Source organism: Nipponia nippon, unplaced genomic scaffold, assembly GCF_047370975.1.
Source record: "Nipponia nippon isolate SJK-2023a ecotype South Korea unplaced genomic scaffold, ASM4737097v1 scaffold_1, whole genome shotgun sequence".
Lineage (NCBI taxonomy): Eukaryota > Metazoa > Chordata > Aves > Pelecaniformes > Threskiornithidae > Nipponia > Nipponia nippon.
The window spans coordinates 140,195,985-140,210,520 of record NW_028262290.1 but is presented as its reverse complement, the minus strand read 5'-3'; the positions used below and the strand labels follow the sequence as shown (position 1 = coordinate 140,210,520).

The following is a 14,536-nucleotide window of genomic DNA, read 5'->3' as shown; positions in this document are numbered from 1 at the left end:
AGAAACATTCTTTTTATTTCAGCCCAAGGTCTTTATCATTACTGAGAACCAATGTCATATTTCATAATAGTAGGATATGAGTGCCAGACTGTGATCTGTTTTGATCAGGGTTAAAATGCTGATGTTATTTCCTTGATTTTGTTCTAGTTTCTGCTGTATTTTCTATAAATGTTTTTGAACTAACACACTTTCTTGCAAATTCCTTTCAGAGCACCTTGTGTCATTATTTCAAATGGAGTCACTAATTCTCACCTTTCTTATCCTTTTGGAAGTAATTACTGACTTGGATGTTTTGATGATGTTGGAATAATCTCCAAATTGTGTTCCTTTCTGTAGTGCCTGACTTCATACAGTCTGACAAATTGTTTGGCATAGGAAAGGGACTCACGGTCATTCACTCGTGGGAAGTTGGCTTACGCGTGGATGCCAAATCCCAAATGACTTTAACAGTGATAGGCAGTATTAATGAAAATCATTTTCTTACATGGGATACAGTAATAGGCAGTACTAACAAAAATCATTTGCTTACATGGGATATAATGCACATTTCTACCTCTCATTCCAATAATAAATTAAATTCAACATTTGAGCCAAATGTTGTGGAAACACATAATTTACCATATGCAGTATCTGTGTCACCTGATCATGCTTTTCAGCTCTGCATAATACTTTTTTCATCTATAATTACCTAATTGTCTTTCTAGCCTGCTAAGAAAATATTCCTTCAGCATGACATCTTTCGATTGTGCTTTTGTTCGGTAGTTTACAGTGTGTTGGTACTGTATAATGTGTGTTTATCATTAATACTATAGATAGCAAAATATCTAATTACCATTATGCTGCTGTGCTGAAAAAAAGTGTTACAGTCCAAGCCAACTCTGAATTTCAGTTGCTGAAAGCAAGATTGGTAAGCCGCCTTGTAAGTCTCAACCAAGAAAGAGACACTTCCCTTTGTCTTTTGTTAAGCCAAAGAAATGGGCTCCCAGTGTTCAGCAATAGCTGACAGTGGAGAAGAATGCTCCTTAGCAACAGAAGTTCCTGAAATAAAATAAAGGTTTAAGTGCAGCTTAAAATTAGGGAAATAGTGTCTGTCAGATGTAAAAATGCGGAAATAGATTCTCTGTTATAGACAGGAGGAAGGCAAATATAAAAGCTCAGAAATATCTTCTAAGTCAAGATGGAGAAAGACATTACTCTGGTGCATGTTCCTTTCACTACGAGCTGCCAGAAGTGTGTCTGTGCTGTTACTGTGCATCTGGTCTTCTGTAGGCTTCTGGGAAACACATTGCTCTAAAGGGAATGGCAGTGATGATACATTTTTTTAAAATTGCCCCGCTCTAGGTCTGTGTCTGTAACGCTCAAACTCAGAGAATCTTTTTTACCAGAATTTGGAGTGAAGGCTTGAGTGGTCACTTCTTTTTTCCCCCTCCTGTGAATACTGTCGTGGTCTGATCACTCCTAGTCTTACGCACAGTGCCCTTCTGGCAAACGTCATCCACAGAACACATTTAAAACAATCACAGCCATGTGTCTTTGGAGGAAAAGGCTACCCTCTGTACAAGACACAGCTAAAAATTTAGAACTCTGGTAAAACAATAGGAGTAATATTTTTTTTCACTAATGTTTTGTATAGGTTTGTAATTGGACGAGAAAAACCGGGACAAGTGAGTGAGGTTGCGCAGCTGATTAGCCAAACTCTAGAACAAGAACGCCGCCAGAGAGAGCTGCTGGAGCAGCATTATGCACAGTATGATGCAGATGATGATGAGGTAACAGACTGTCTAGTGTTTCACTATTTGGTGTTTTTTAATGTTCTGTTTTCTATTCCTGATTCCTTCTTTTTAATTGTCACTCAGAGGTCAGCTTCTGGCCCTCTCCATTACCTCTGCTGCTGATTTTTACAGATTTTGATGATGGATCTCATTTGAAGAACAAAGTTACTGAAAAGCTTTTCAGCATGGATTTAAAATATTTGTTTTGTTCCAGAAGAGCAAATATCAAATTGGTCGATGCTTCTGTAATCATTGCTCTTCCTCTGAAGGCATATGCTTTTCTGAAATAAGGGAATAAAGTTGGTTTGCTTGTGCACTGAATCATTAGTTTTTTTGTGAAAACTGTAAAAGTCAGCTTCTAACTTTTAGGGGGTTGAGGAAGTTCTAGACCTTTTTTATTTTTCCTGGAAGAATTTATGTTCTTCTTAATTCAGAACATTAAGAAATTTTCTGAACAGTCCAGGTAAGACCCCTCCTTCCACACGCTGCTTTTTGTTTCTGTGTGAACAGATATTCCACAGGACAGAGAATTAATCTACCTTGTCTGAAGAGTGTATTGATGTTCACAATTAGTGCCTGATGTCCCAATACAAAGGTTTTGAAACTATCAACTTTATACAGTAAATTTTCCATAATTTCTTTCTGTTCTCTTAAAATTCCTAATATGCCTAAATACCAAGATACTTGGAAAGCTTAATGAGAGCTTTTTCAAAGACTACGGTCTGTGTTACTCTCTAAATTAGCTAGTGGGTTAAGGTAAAAGGCAGTTGTTTTAACAAACCACTTCCACATAGCTCAAGCATACCACCTTCATTTTGCATTATCTTGAATAATATTATTTGAAATGCCAGACTCCGTGTATTAGTGTGTTTTCATCCTGGGCCAGATTTTTTATTTTATTTGTGGAAGGGGGCGATAGAGAAGGGGAAACAGAGAATTCACGCTATGCATTTATTTCAGTTTAGTTTTCCTTTAGGTACTGAGAGAAGGCTTCTAAACAGTAAAATAGAGAAAAAAATACTCTGAGATAAAATCAGGATACACTTGGATTTTGAAACACACTGTTAAACTAGCAATAAGTCAGAACAATCAGAAGCGTCCCAGAAGACTTAAGTAAAAATCACGTCTAGCCCCGGTGATTTTTTCACTTACTTGAATTTCCACTGATATTAAAAATAAAAATATTTTAATATGTTTTAGAATGAATCCTGTCATAGGTGCATATTTAACTCATATAAATAAAAGTTGTACTCATCTGTATTGGGGAAGCATATGTATGTGTGCCTGTGCGAGACCGTGAAGGCTAGAAAATCCATATCCTCTCTATTCCCTCCTCAAACTATAGAAATATGCAAGTCTTCTAACTTCTGTTTAGTCTCGAATTAAAATTCAAGATCTTGACTGATTTATTGAAGGAACTCTATAATTTTCTCAAAAACAAAAGAGACAACTCCCTCTATCCTTTGGAACAAGAGACTTCTCATAACTTATCACAGCATGCTATACACATTACAGTTTGAAGACCTGTGATATCATTTTATGGTAAACATAGTCTGATAGCTTTCATATTGGCAGGAGAGGTGGGTCCTGATGCTCAAATGCTTCTCACTGTGTACTTGCACGTAGAGGGATGTGCAGCTGAAGGCAGACCAATGTAATTCATGCATTACACCTTTTACCTAGAGGACGCATCCACCTGCAAAAAAATCTCAAAGGTTTGTGTTGCTTACCTTCATGCACCACACAGATGTCATAACTCAAGATCTGGCAATAAAGAAAACGTTGTTAAAACCGTATAGATCAATACTGATCCTGGTAGTACCTCAGCCTTCGGTAGGGATTCTTGCTGTGCTGATGCTGGCAGTGACACTTTCATACTGATGACCATGCAAGTGTTTCTCAGCACAGTAGTGAAAGAGGACAGCGATAAGTAGGTATCGGATACTTTTTGTGATGTGTCGTCTTGTCCTTGCAATTCAATGGTTACAAACTCTTAAGCCCTGTTCACTGCATAAATTTTTAACACCAGAAATGCTAAATGCACAAAGTGTTTTCTATTGGTTGTGCCTTTGGATGATAGAGAGAAAATAAGATAAGGCAAGTGATTAATAGAGTTAAAGGCATCTTTTCTTATCGTAGCACTACATTGAGGATGATGACCACCTCTGTGACCATGATATGCTTTTTGGCCGTTACTGTTTGCAGTGCAAAGGGGACTTTTAAGCAGTATGTGAGGAAAGGAGGAAGAAGAAAGGAAAAGACGTAGAATCATAGATTCATAGAATTATTTAGGTTTGAAATGACCTTTAGGATCATCAAGTCCAGCATCTACCAGGGGAGATCCAGAGTGTCATCCAAGATCTCTTTTGGAAGGAGAAGGAGTTAGGCATCAGAACAAATGCAGTACTTCAGTTCTCAAAAACTACATTGGGATTACTGAAGATCATACCCATTTCCTACTTGATGCCATGTATATATTTGGGAGGGGGGTGGTAAAACTTACTCTCAGAATAGACGGCTGGGGTGTAGTCACTAAAGTATGCAATGAGGCATGTTCCCTTTCTTAATTAACAGACTTAGCAGAAGTAGATTTTATTGGGAACCTGCAGCAATCCTGAATATTTTTATTTTTGTCACCTGACCGTGCTGTCCAAGTAAACTCATATACCTTACACCATTCCCAGGCAATTGACACAATGGAAGCTGTGACCTAATACACATTAGACACAGTTCAAAGGCATTTTTGGTCACCACAAGCACTTCTGCTCCATTTCCTGTCAAATACGAGCATTATTGCTTGGAGCTCACGTTGCTCCGTGAGGGCAAATGTGGCTGGGTTTATGTTGCTATATGCCACACACCACTGCCAGCCCCATATTTTTTGGCGCTGGTAAGCAGGGCATCTTCTGGGCAAGAAAATCTCAATTTACACTGTCTGAATGAATATCCACAAATGTACAAAAAACCTACCCTTTCAAGTCCGTTTCCTCAAAGTGATGGTGATTCTGACTGCATGAAGTTCAGGAATATTTGGATTGCCAGGCTAAGGAGTTTCATGCTGAGGTGGCACAGAATTATACAGGAGTTGCTCAGTCTCAGAGCTGTCAAACTGTCCTATTCATAAAATATGGTAACATGGATCTCCAGCTACAATGCTGCATAAATAAACAAGAAAATGATCTTTATTCAAACCTCCATTGAGTCTGTCAAATTCTGAGCCTCAGAGACGTTACCACAACGACAACAATAACATATCAGGTTTCCGGAGCAGGAAATCAGTGATCTGTGTTTGAGTCCCGGAGTCATTGCACGTGACTGTGTTTGGTAGAGCTGGCCAAATCACAGGAAGAGAGCGTGTGCCAGGCATGTGCAGGTCCTGGTGTTTTATCTTGCTGTGCCACCAGCTGGCTGGATTTCCTCTGTTTTGAAACTTAGGACAGTCTTCATCATAGCCCAACCAGCACCTAGCTATTTTAGAAGGATCTAAGTTCTTTAAAATAGCAGGATTATTGAGACAATTTTGACTTCTGCCAGCCAGTGTGCACTGGACTTGAGTCAGATGCTAAATTAGAGAGACTTGTTAGCCTGCTGTAACTTCTCATTCCATTGCCTTGCAGGAATGTTACATGACAGTTATTTGTTGGGGAAGATTCACACTAATACACAGTGTTTCCAAAGGATATATCATTTACTATATAGGTAATCCTGAAAGAAACATCATTTACTGTATAAATGCCCTGCATCCCTGCATTTCAGAATCTGCTGTTGTTATGGGCTGCAGGTCGTCACAGGGTTGCAGGATGCTTTCAGATGCTCCTTCATTTAAGTCTTTGCATGGAAACATGAGAACCTTGTGCAGAACTGACGAACACTGAAAGAAGAGGGATGCCCACAATGGGGTCTGTGCAAATACAAGCAGGATAAATGTGCAACAGCTCACAATTTGTTGTTAAGCTCCTACAAGTCAAGCAGAGCCAGTAGTATTGGTTATTTCTCAAGTACTACTTACTTGAGTAGTGTTGGCATTTCCCGATGAGCCTGAGCTAACTACAATAAGGCTGGGAGAGTATGTTGTTTCAGGTGCTGCCTCTAGATAGCCTGCTGCAGAGTTTACTCATTACCAGTTCGTCTAGCTTCCTAAAATCCCACATCCTTTTAATTTGCTGTATCCTGTCAGAAAACAAAACTCCAAGGCTTTGAAGTAGGCACTGTCTTTGTATTTCCTACTTAGTGTGTTAAGTACGACCTGAGCCTGTATCCTTGACTGAAACCTTTTGACTTCCCTGTGTTAACACAGTGTTCTGTGCACATTTTAGTCAAATTCCACCATTTCTTGGAATTTTGATTTGAACATGGTATTATCTTCTTTGTGTTCTACAGTGAATGGCAAAAGTCACATAAAGCAGATGACCTGTTCCCCTGACGACTGCACATGGTGATGCGGCATGTGACATTAATAACATATTGCAGAATTCTATTCACTCTGTGGCCAGGGACAAGTAGTTTTATGCAAGTGACGTTTTAATGTATTTTAATATCACTAATAGTCATTTGAGTATTTTTTAATTTTTAATTCTTATTTATCAGGACATTCTGAGAGCAAAGCAACAGTAGAACCAGTGAAGAAAATCTTGACACACACGAAAAGAAAAATGTTGCAACGTGCTTGAATGTCTAAGACCCAGAGAATACATTTGTTAAACAAGATCTTTCAGAAAGTACAGTTTTTCCAACATCGTTAATATGAAGCACTCCTGTAAAAGCAATGATTGATACTATACCATTATATTTTTCTTTGCTCTTTTGAAAGAATTAAGTATAAATCATCAAAAAATCAAATGAAGAGGTGGGCTTGAGTTATTTCTGTAGTTCTTCAAATGGTGTTCCCTGATTGTGGGAGAGATTCAGCACAAACAAAAGATTTAGCTTGATGCAGCCTTTGTTATGGTGATTTGGGCAAGGTCTGTCTGCATTATCCTGGCTGGTGCTGCTGCTCATTCTTTCTGCTTGGGAGTGTTAGGCCCATTTCAAGAATTTACAAGGCAGTTAAACAATGTGAGTAACACATTTTCCCTTTTAATGTGGGAAATTGCAGTTCATGTTTATAAAGATAATTTCATGCTATTAGCTGTGATAGCATATAGAAAAATGGCTAATACCAGAAACTATTGCTGTGGATGGGATAAGCTTAAGCCTTACATGCTACTGAAATGAGAAATAGGTCTTTTGCATGGATGAATTTTGCTCACCAATACAGACTGAAGAGTCCGAGATTTTCCTTCAAGAGCATGTAAGTTTTCATTGACTATTGAGTAAAATAATAATATTGTTGTTGTCAGCTAAGAAAACAAAATGCAAGGAACTTCAGGCAGCTATGATAACAACTGTTACCTTACAAGGCTTTGTTATTTTGAAGTAAAATAACTTTTGTCTGTGCCTTGCTGCTTTTTGTAAAACACTGAATTTCCCATTCTAGCTTACTGGCGCAGGGTCTGAACAACCTTCTAGTAGTTTCATGTGAAACAGAAGTCAGCAGAGAAAATTTTTTTCGGGAAGAGTATGTTCCATGTAGTTTATGACATATATTTCCTTAAAGCACATACCGGCTCTTTTGAACCTGTAATTGTGTTTCATGTGATTATAAGATCGGATCCCTTTCTTTTGAAGACGAAAGCAAAAGTCCCATTTATTTCTGTGTTCTGTAATGTGTTTGTGTCACCCTGCTGTCTTGTTTACCTGAGCAAACTGCAGTGCTTTGCTTTTATGACTACTTTTTGCATTAATTGAAGCAAAAATGACTGTGCCCATTGACACTTATTATGTACAATTTGAAGCAAGATTTTCCTTTGTGTTCATTTTAAGCTGCCTGATGTCCCTCTTCAAAGGCTCTGGCTCCTCAGGCCAGCAGAATATTGCCTGCTCTTGAATTTTTCCCCGGTATAACTTAGTCCTTCATATGTGTTCATTTTTCTTTTTGTATGAAGTACTTCTTTTTATTTTAAGTCTTTGGAGGAATCGGTTTTAACTAAATTCATCTGTTTTATTCTTTTACCAAAATTGGCAAATACATTTAGGATTTTGCATTGAATTAATATATTCCTTTAAAACACACATGTAGCTGAGACAGATCTGGTTTTTTTTATGTAAACTGGGCATGAGTTTGCTAGTTAACAATCCTATTTCTGCCTCTTCTTTGCATGCTTCAGAGATTTCCTTGGCACTGCTGATAGACCTGCCAAGATGGTTTTTTTCATGTAAAAATGAGAGTTGTGTATCGCCTTACAGATTTTTCAGGGATAATGACTGCAAAATTGACAGTACATGGATTGTGGTAGTATTTTGTCCCCACAATAATTCATTTCATTGAAATCTCACTGGGATTTTAGAGTTAGTTGTTCCGCATCTTACCACCCTGATGGTGTGTGAAGGTGGTGTTACGTGCTCCTGGAAAAAGCCAAGAGAGTTAGCAGCCTAATTTTTTGTTTAGACAGTGTCTGCGCGTAGCTGTGTGGAACAAAATAGAAACAGAAGTTGCCACAGGTGTAGCGTAACAGATTTTGTGGGTGGGTGTGACATCTAAATATACAGAATGATAAACTTAATTTCAGGTGTTGTTTTGTTTAGCTGTAATGTTGACGTGCCTGAAAATTCCAGTGAGATAGATTGTGTGTTCTTTGCTTCTGTTTTAAATCAGGAAAAAAGAAGCAAAAACAGCTGTTAACTTCTTTTGTTGAAGACTACTGAGATTTTTAGTACATATAAAGTATGTAAAATAAATGGTTATTGTTTATTTCACTGGAGAATATGTAATTATTTATAAAGACAGAGATATCTCTCCTAAGAAATGGCTTGCATTAACAGTGACGTTTCAAGTATGGATGGGTTGTGCATGTTGGTGACTTACCTTCTTTTTAATAGTTCTTTTAACATCAGAAGATTTTACCAAATCATTCCATGCTTTCATAGAATCATAGAATGTCCTGAGTTGGAAGGGACCCAGAAGGATCATCGAGTCCAACTCCTGCCCCTGCATAGGACAACCCCAAAATTCACACCATGTGTCTGAGGGCGTTGTCCAAATGCTGCTTAAATGTTGTCAGGCTTGGCGCCGTGACTGCCTCCCCGGGGGAGCCTGTTCAGTGCTCCACCACCCTCTGGGTGAAGAACCTTTTCCTAATGTCCAACCTAAACCTCCCCTGGCGTATCTTCCTGCCGTTCCCTCAGGTCCTGTCATTGGTCGTCAGGGAGAAGAGATCAGCGCCTGCCCTTCCTCCTTCCCTTGTGAGGAAGCTGTAGACAGCGATGAGGTCTCTTTCTGTGTGTTTTAGCTTTCTTTGTTTTTTAAAACTTTAGTGGTTTTAAAAAAAGGAGAATGTAGATTTTTCATGATCTTTAAAGGTCCCTTCCAACCCAAACCATTCTGTGATTCTGTGATTCTATGTGCTATTTATCCAAGAAATGATGATGTTTTATTGCAAGTATATCACCCTGTTGTTGGATGTATACATATATCTTTTGTGTTTGTATGTACTTGTGCACCTAGACTTAACATGCTTCCATGCACTGCTTTTTAATTGAGAGAGATTTACATAAGCCTAAACAACAGCTGGGAAACTAAATTAAGGTAGGAAGTTGAGATTCGAACTGTTGTTCGGACATCTGAGTTCTTACCTGTTGTTTTGAAAAGTTCTTTTGACAAAAAATTACACTAATAGATAATCCTAGCACTACTGGGAATATATTTCTGATAATAATATTATGTGCCTTCATCTCAGGAACTGAAAGCTCATGAAAAAAAACTTGATTAGTTCTGTCAAAATTTTGGTGTTACTACTGTGTAAACATGAGAAGGACTGTACCCCTTCCCCCACCCTTCCTTTTCCATGTATTTATTGAGTCCCAAGCTGTACAAATCCAGATGTGGCCCTGAGGGAAGTGTTTGCTTTATAATATGCTTGCATAGCCATTTGCATAGCCAGCAGGCTATTCGTGATCCGTACGCGATGTACTCCGGCTTCCAGAGGGAGCCTGACTGAAGCAATGTGGTACCCAGCCACCTTAGGCATGGGGAGAGATGAGCACAGGTGTATGTGCAAAAGATTGTCTAGGCAACTTGGGGTTTAATATTGCGAGCTTTTTGTTGTCAATATTATTGTTTTATTTTGTTTAATCTTGAGATACTGATGGTAGCTTACGATTTTTTAAAATTCCGTTTTGTCAGCAAATTTTTCACATCTCATGGTTTACCAGCCCAAGAAACACCTGCATTTTCTGTTTAAAACTAGCTAGAAGCAGCTCCCTGTTCAGGGTGAAAATTCAGTAAACTCTGACTTCAGTCTCTGAACTTGTCTCTGACACTTAGTTTGTTTTTCCTGCTGTTGTTTTTCTGTGTGGGTGTGACTTTTCTGTCATTAATTTGTTTATAAAGAACAAACCAATAGATTTTAAAGTTCAACATGGAATATCACTGGAGAATTACTTCCTCCAGATGGCTTACAAAAGACTAATCAAGATCCTGTCGGTCCTATTGTGCTTTTATTTCTGTTTGGAAAAGATTCCTTGTTAAATCTGAGATAAATTTGGAGAGTTCTTCCTATGGGAGAGAGGCCTCACTTGGAAAAGGATGCAAACCATTGAAATATAGAGCCAGTAATGCTTAAGCACTAAATTCTTATTGCTTAAGACACTGTTTTCTTCTCTCTCTTAATGTTCTGAAATACTACTGTGGAGTTGTGTTTTGTCTGGTAGAATTCATAAGTACTGGGATTATAGCTAAAGAAAAAGATAACCTCTTTTGTATGCAGTATGCTGTGTTTGCACAGTAGCTTAATTATTCTTTGCACAGTCTCTGCCTAATAAGAGGATAACTGGAATTTCTTAAATGCTATAAAATTAAGACAGGGGAATATGCTACAGATGAAGAAGATGAAGACATGGGACCTGTCCTTCCAGGAGGTGACATGGCTATTGAAGTGTTCGATCTCCCTGAAAATGATGACATGTTCTCCCCCAGTGATGTGGACACCAGCAAGCTTGCTCACAAATTCAAAGAGGTAAGTTATAGGTCAGAAAATATTCCTGAAATATCTTATTGGAATTAGATTCCTAGTTATCTCTTTGCTCAGTGCTTGTTTTTTCTCTTGAAAACTAGAGCTGATTTGTAGCTGTTTGAATACTTGGTACTTTTGAATGACTCAAAAAGTTCTGCTTAAAAGAAGTGAAACTGTTCTTTGCAGTTGTTTTAGCATCAGCTTTCAGGTGACTGTTGCATTGATGGAGGATAATTTATAATTTAAGTTTTCAGCACAGAAGTTATTCTGCCTCAGCACTTAGTTTGCATTTTTTGACCAGGAGGACAGAGTGCAAGTTAATTCATTGCTAACAGATTGCTGCCTTTTTTTTTTTTTTTTTTGTAAGATTCCAATCAAAAGTGATCAGGAAAACCAAACAGCAAATGCTAAATTACAGTGAAAAGGGACATGTGGATCTCATCCTATACCATTACGCAGTGACTCGTCAATGTATAGCAGTGTCACATGTTTGGCCATGTGTTTAGAAAGATGCTGTATTGGGGAAGCAGGCATATTTCAAGCTGGTGTTTTGGTTACAGAGTTTGTATAGCATCCACTGGTACTAACTGGGGCTTGAATCAGTGGTGTTCATTGCGGTCACTGAATTCATATAACTTAACATACCAAAGTACTGAGAAACATTTCTTCTGTATTTTAGGCTGTGCTTTTGATGTGGTTTATTTCTGAACTTTCCTGAATTCTGGTGCAAATAAAGACATGAAACAATTGGTTTATCTAAGCCCACAGTAATGGGCTGAGTGATGACAATAAAGAACATTTTTCTTTTTAAATACAGGAAGATGGAAGGGGTGAAAGTAGCCAGAACCTCAGGAGATTTGAGCAGCAGAACCTGGGCCCAGAAAAGAGTTTTAAAATACAGAGGCTCTCTTTTTATCCTTCTTCCCCTGTCCTCTCCCCTTCCCCTTCCCTCCACTGAAACCAGATATTTTATCTTCTATAAATATATGTTGTTACTACTCTCTAGTGAGAGTAATGTATGGAAAGTGATCAGTCAATGAGCAACCAGTCTTTCCCTTTTCTGCTGATACCCTTTTCAGCCTTTGGATGCCTACTGTTATTCATTGTTTTTTCCTGAAAGTTTTTTACTTTACTTAAATGATAATTTTCTCACTCCATATTTCAAGTTCCAGGCTCTTATGCAATTAGCAGAACAGTTTACTTCATTTTCTAGTACTTTGCATCATACATAGTGATACTTTCTCAAAGCAGTAGGAAGGTGCTACCATTCTGACTGTGCCAATGTACCAAGGCGATGCAAACCACAGATGCAGTGATGGGCCAGACACCACTCACCTTTGAATAAATTACCTGTAAAACTATGCTTGAATACAGTTTCCATCAACTTGGGCTATTGCCCTACTACAGCACGTCCAAACTGATTTGAAGCTGTTTGCAGACCCGTGTGATGCAATGGCCTCAAAACGCTGGTGTAGAGGAGATCAGATGAAGGGACTTTGGGATCCTCCGGTGTAAGTGCAGATGAGAGCCTGAGAAGAAAAGATTAAATGCTCCCGCATAAGAGTGGACTCTTTTTCACTAACCCATGCAGTTACCACTGTTATGAGCATGCCACTTTTGTTTCACTGATTGTATTTAACAGTACACAGCTGCATTTTGTTGGCTGCTACAGAGTGAGTATATGTATTTTTCTTGGTATTTGCCCTGAATTCTTTCAACACTAGAGGACTTGTTCACAATCACACTGCACAAGCCCACACAGTGTTTTCTGGAATTGTATTTAAAGAATAACTGTTCGTTCTTGTTCTTACTCCAGAGATTAATGAAAGTATTAAACAAGTGGGTTGGACATAATCTTTAAGCATAATAGTTTGACCTAATTAGTTGAATTCAGTCTTTGCAATGAAAAATGTGCTTGCATACTTTGAGAGCACTCTTATTTGAAATGCCTTGCTTTTGGAATGAAAATCAGAAGAGAGATGGGCATTCCTGGGTGAATCACTGTACTTCTGCAAGTCTTGTTTTCCTGGCTGTAAAACAGGAAAAATGGGACTGATTTTCCTTAACTGCTTTGAGAGAAGGAGCTAGAAGCTTTATTTTAGCTGTGATGATTGAAGAGAGACAAGATCTGTAGGGAGAAAGGATATCTTATGGAAGAATTAGGTATTATAGTTCACGTCTTAATGAAATATATGAAAAATGGTTTATTATTATATTCAAAAATATGTAATGATTATATAAAAATTGTCATGGATATTATTAGATTCCATTGGGTACTTTCCCAGCATACTCTGGATATTTTAACATTTGCTAGCTTTTTGTCCCATTCTACCTTTTGCAGTCTTAGATGAATTCGCTCCATTTTCTCTCCTTATCTTATTTTGTATAAAAAGTTTTATTGTTTTGAAGAAAATTAATCAGCTTTTCAAGACATCTTTGAAAAGGAAATGTGCCAAAAATTATTCAAAATGTCTGTTAAAATGATGTCTTCACAGTTTTATATTGACTTAGAAAACATAAAAATACAAAATAGTATCTGCCAAGAATTTGTTTGGCATTATATGGGACATGGAATAAGGTATTTCTGCTCCTCTATTAGAAGCTTGCTTAAAAATTGTTAACTATAGAGTCTGGATTTGATTGCCAAACATTTGACCTTGCCTGTTGTTTAGTCTAACCTATAAACGCGTTAGTATTTCTCATCTATTCTGCAAGCATAATTAGTTCTTTAAAAAAAGAAAAAAAGAAGAAAGTAGATGTCCAGCTACACATTTGTCTGTTTGGCAGGAAAGTGTCTTTTTTCTTCTGCCTCAGTGGGATCTGCTGTACCATGTACTGATTCAATGATCTGACTGGGTGTTCAGTATTCATTTTTTTAACTTAATAACAGAGTATAAAAATAACTGTTAAAACCATCTGTACCTGAGCAGATTGTCATTTATGCAAGAATTTGGAGTTTATTTGTATGTAATAATAAGCTGTTTAAGTGCTGCTTATGGGTTTGTGGGGTTTTAGAAGAGATGGGAATGGACTGTAAGCAGGTAGCCTAAGGCTTTCAGCCTTGGCTTTTTTGATTTCATTATTAACTCTGCAAAGGACAAAGTCCAGCTCATTCATCCTTCCCCTGATTTTATCTCACTCCAAAACCATGAGGTAGCAGAACTAAGCAAAGGCCTGGGCACTTTATAAACACCATAATATTTTGAGATGGTTCTTTTGTAATTTTTCACTACTAACAGAAATGGAATGATGAGAAAAAACAGTTCTCGATCTCTGAAAATTGCAGATCAGAGGTTGGATTGAGTGAGCTCAAAAATTGCAAGTAACCTCTTGCAAATGCTAGTTAAGGTATCTCCTTAGTTTCCCTTATTATGTATAATTACAGAAAGTTATATATCCTTCTCGGCTTCCTGGTCTACTGGGTGGAGGAGCACCACTGGCCAGTTCTTGCCGTTAATACCAGCTCCTGGGCTGCCGAGTGCGCTGTTCCCAGCTGCCCTGGCATCTCTCCGTCCTGGCCCAGCAGCCCTGCTCTCATGTGGCACTTCCCAGGAACCCCGTGTGACCCGCGGGTTAGCTGCGTGCTCGGGGCAGCTTCGGTCCTCTTCCACCTGCTAGCGTGCCTGGTGTGCCTCCACATTTGACATGTTTCTGCAAGCGCTTATAGTCAGTGACTGGTTTCATTTGAAATGAAATCTTCTATCTGTTTTCACC

The 14,536-nt window shown here is 38.3% G+C and overlaps 1 protein-coding gene across 4 annotated transcripts in view; it reads left to right on the top strand.

The window, feature by feature from the left end:
- PPP1R9A (protein phosphatase 1 regulatory subunit 9A) overlaps positions 1-14,536 on the top strand; it is a 149,935-nt gene that overhangs the window by 99,531 nt on the left and 35,868 nt on the right. For all 4 annotated transcript variants that reach the window (XM_087774553.1, XM_087774542.1, XM_087774531.1 and 1 more), the window contains exons 6-7: positions 1,634-1,769; positions 10,670-10,825. In XM_087774553.1, coding sequence (XP_087630679.1) covers positions 1,634-1,769; positions 10,670-10,825 — 292 coding nt within the window. The remainder of the gene's footprint in view (positions 1-1,633; positions 1,770-10,669; positions 10,826-14,536) is intronic.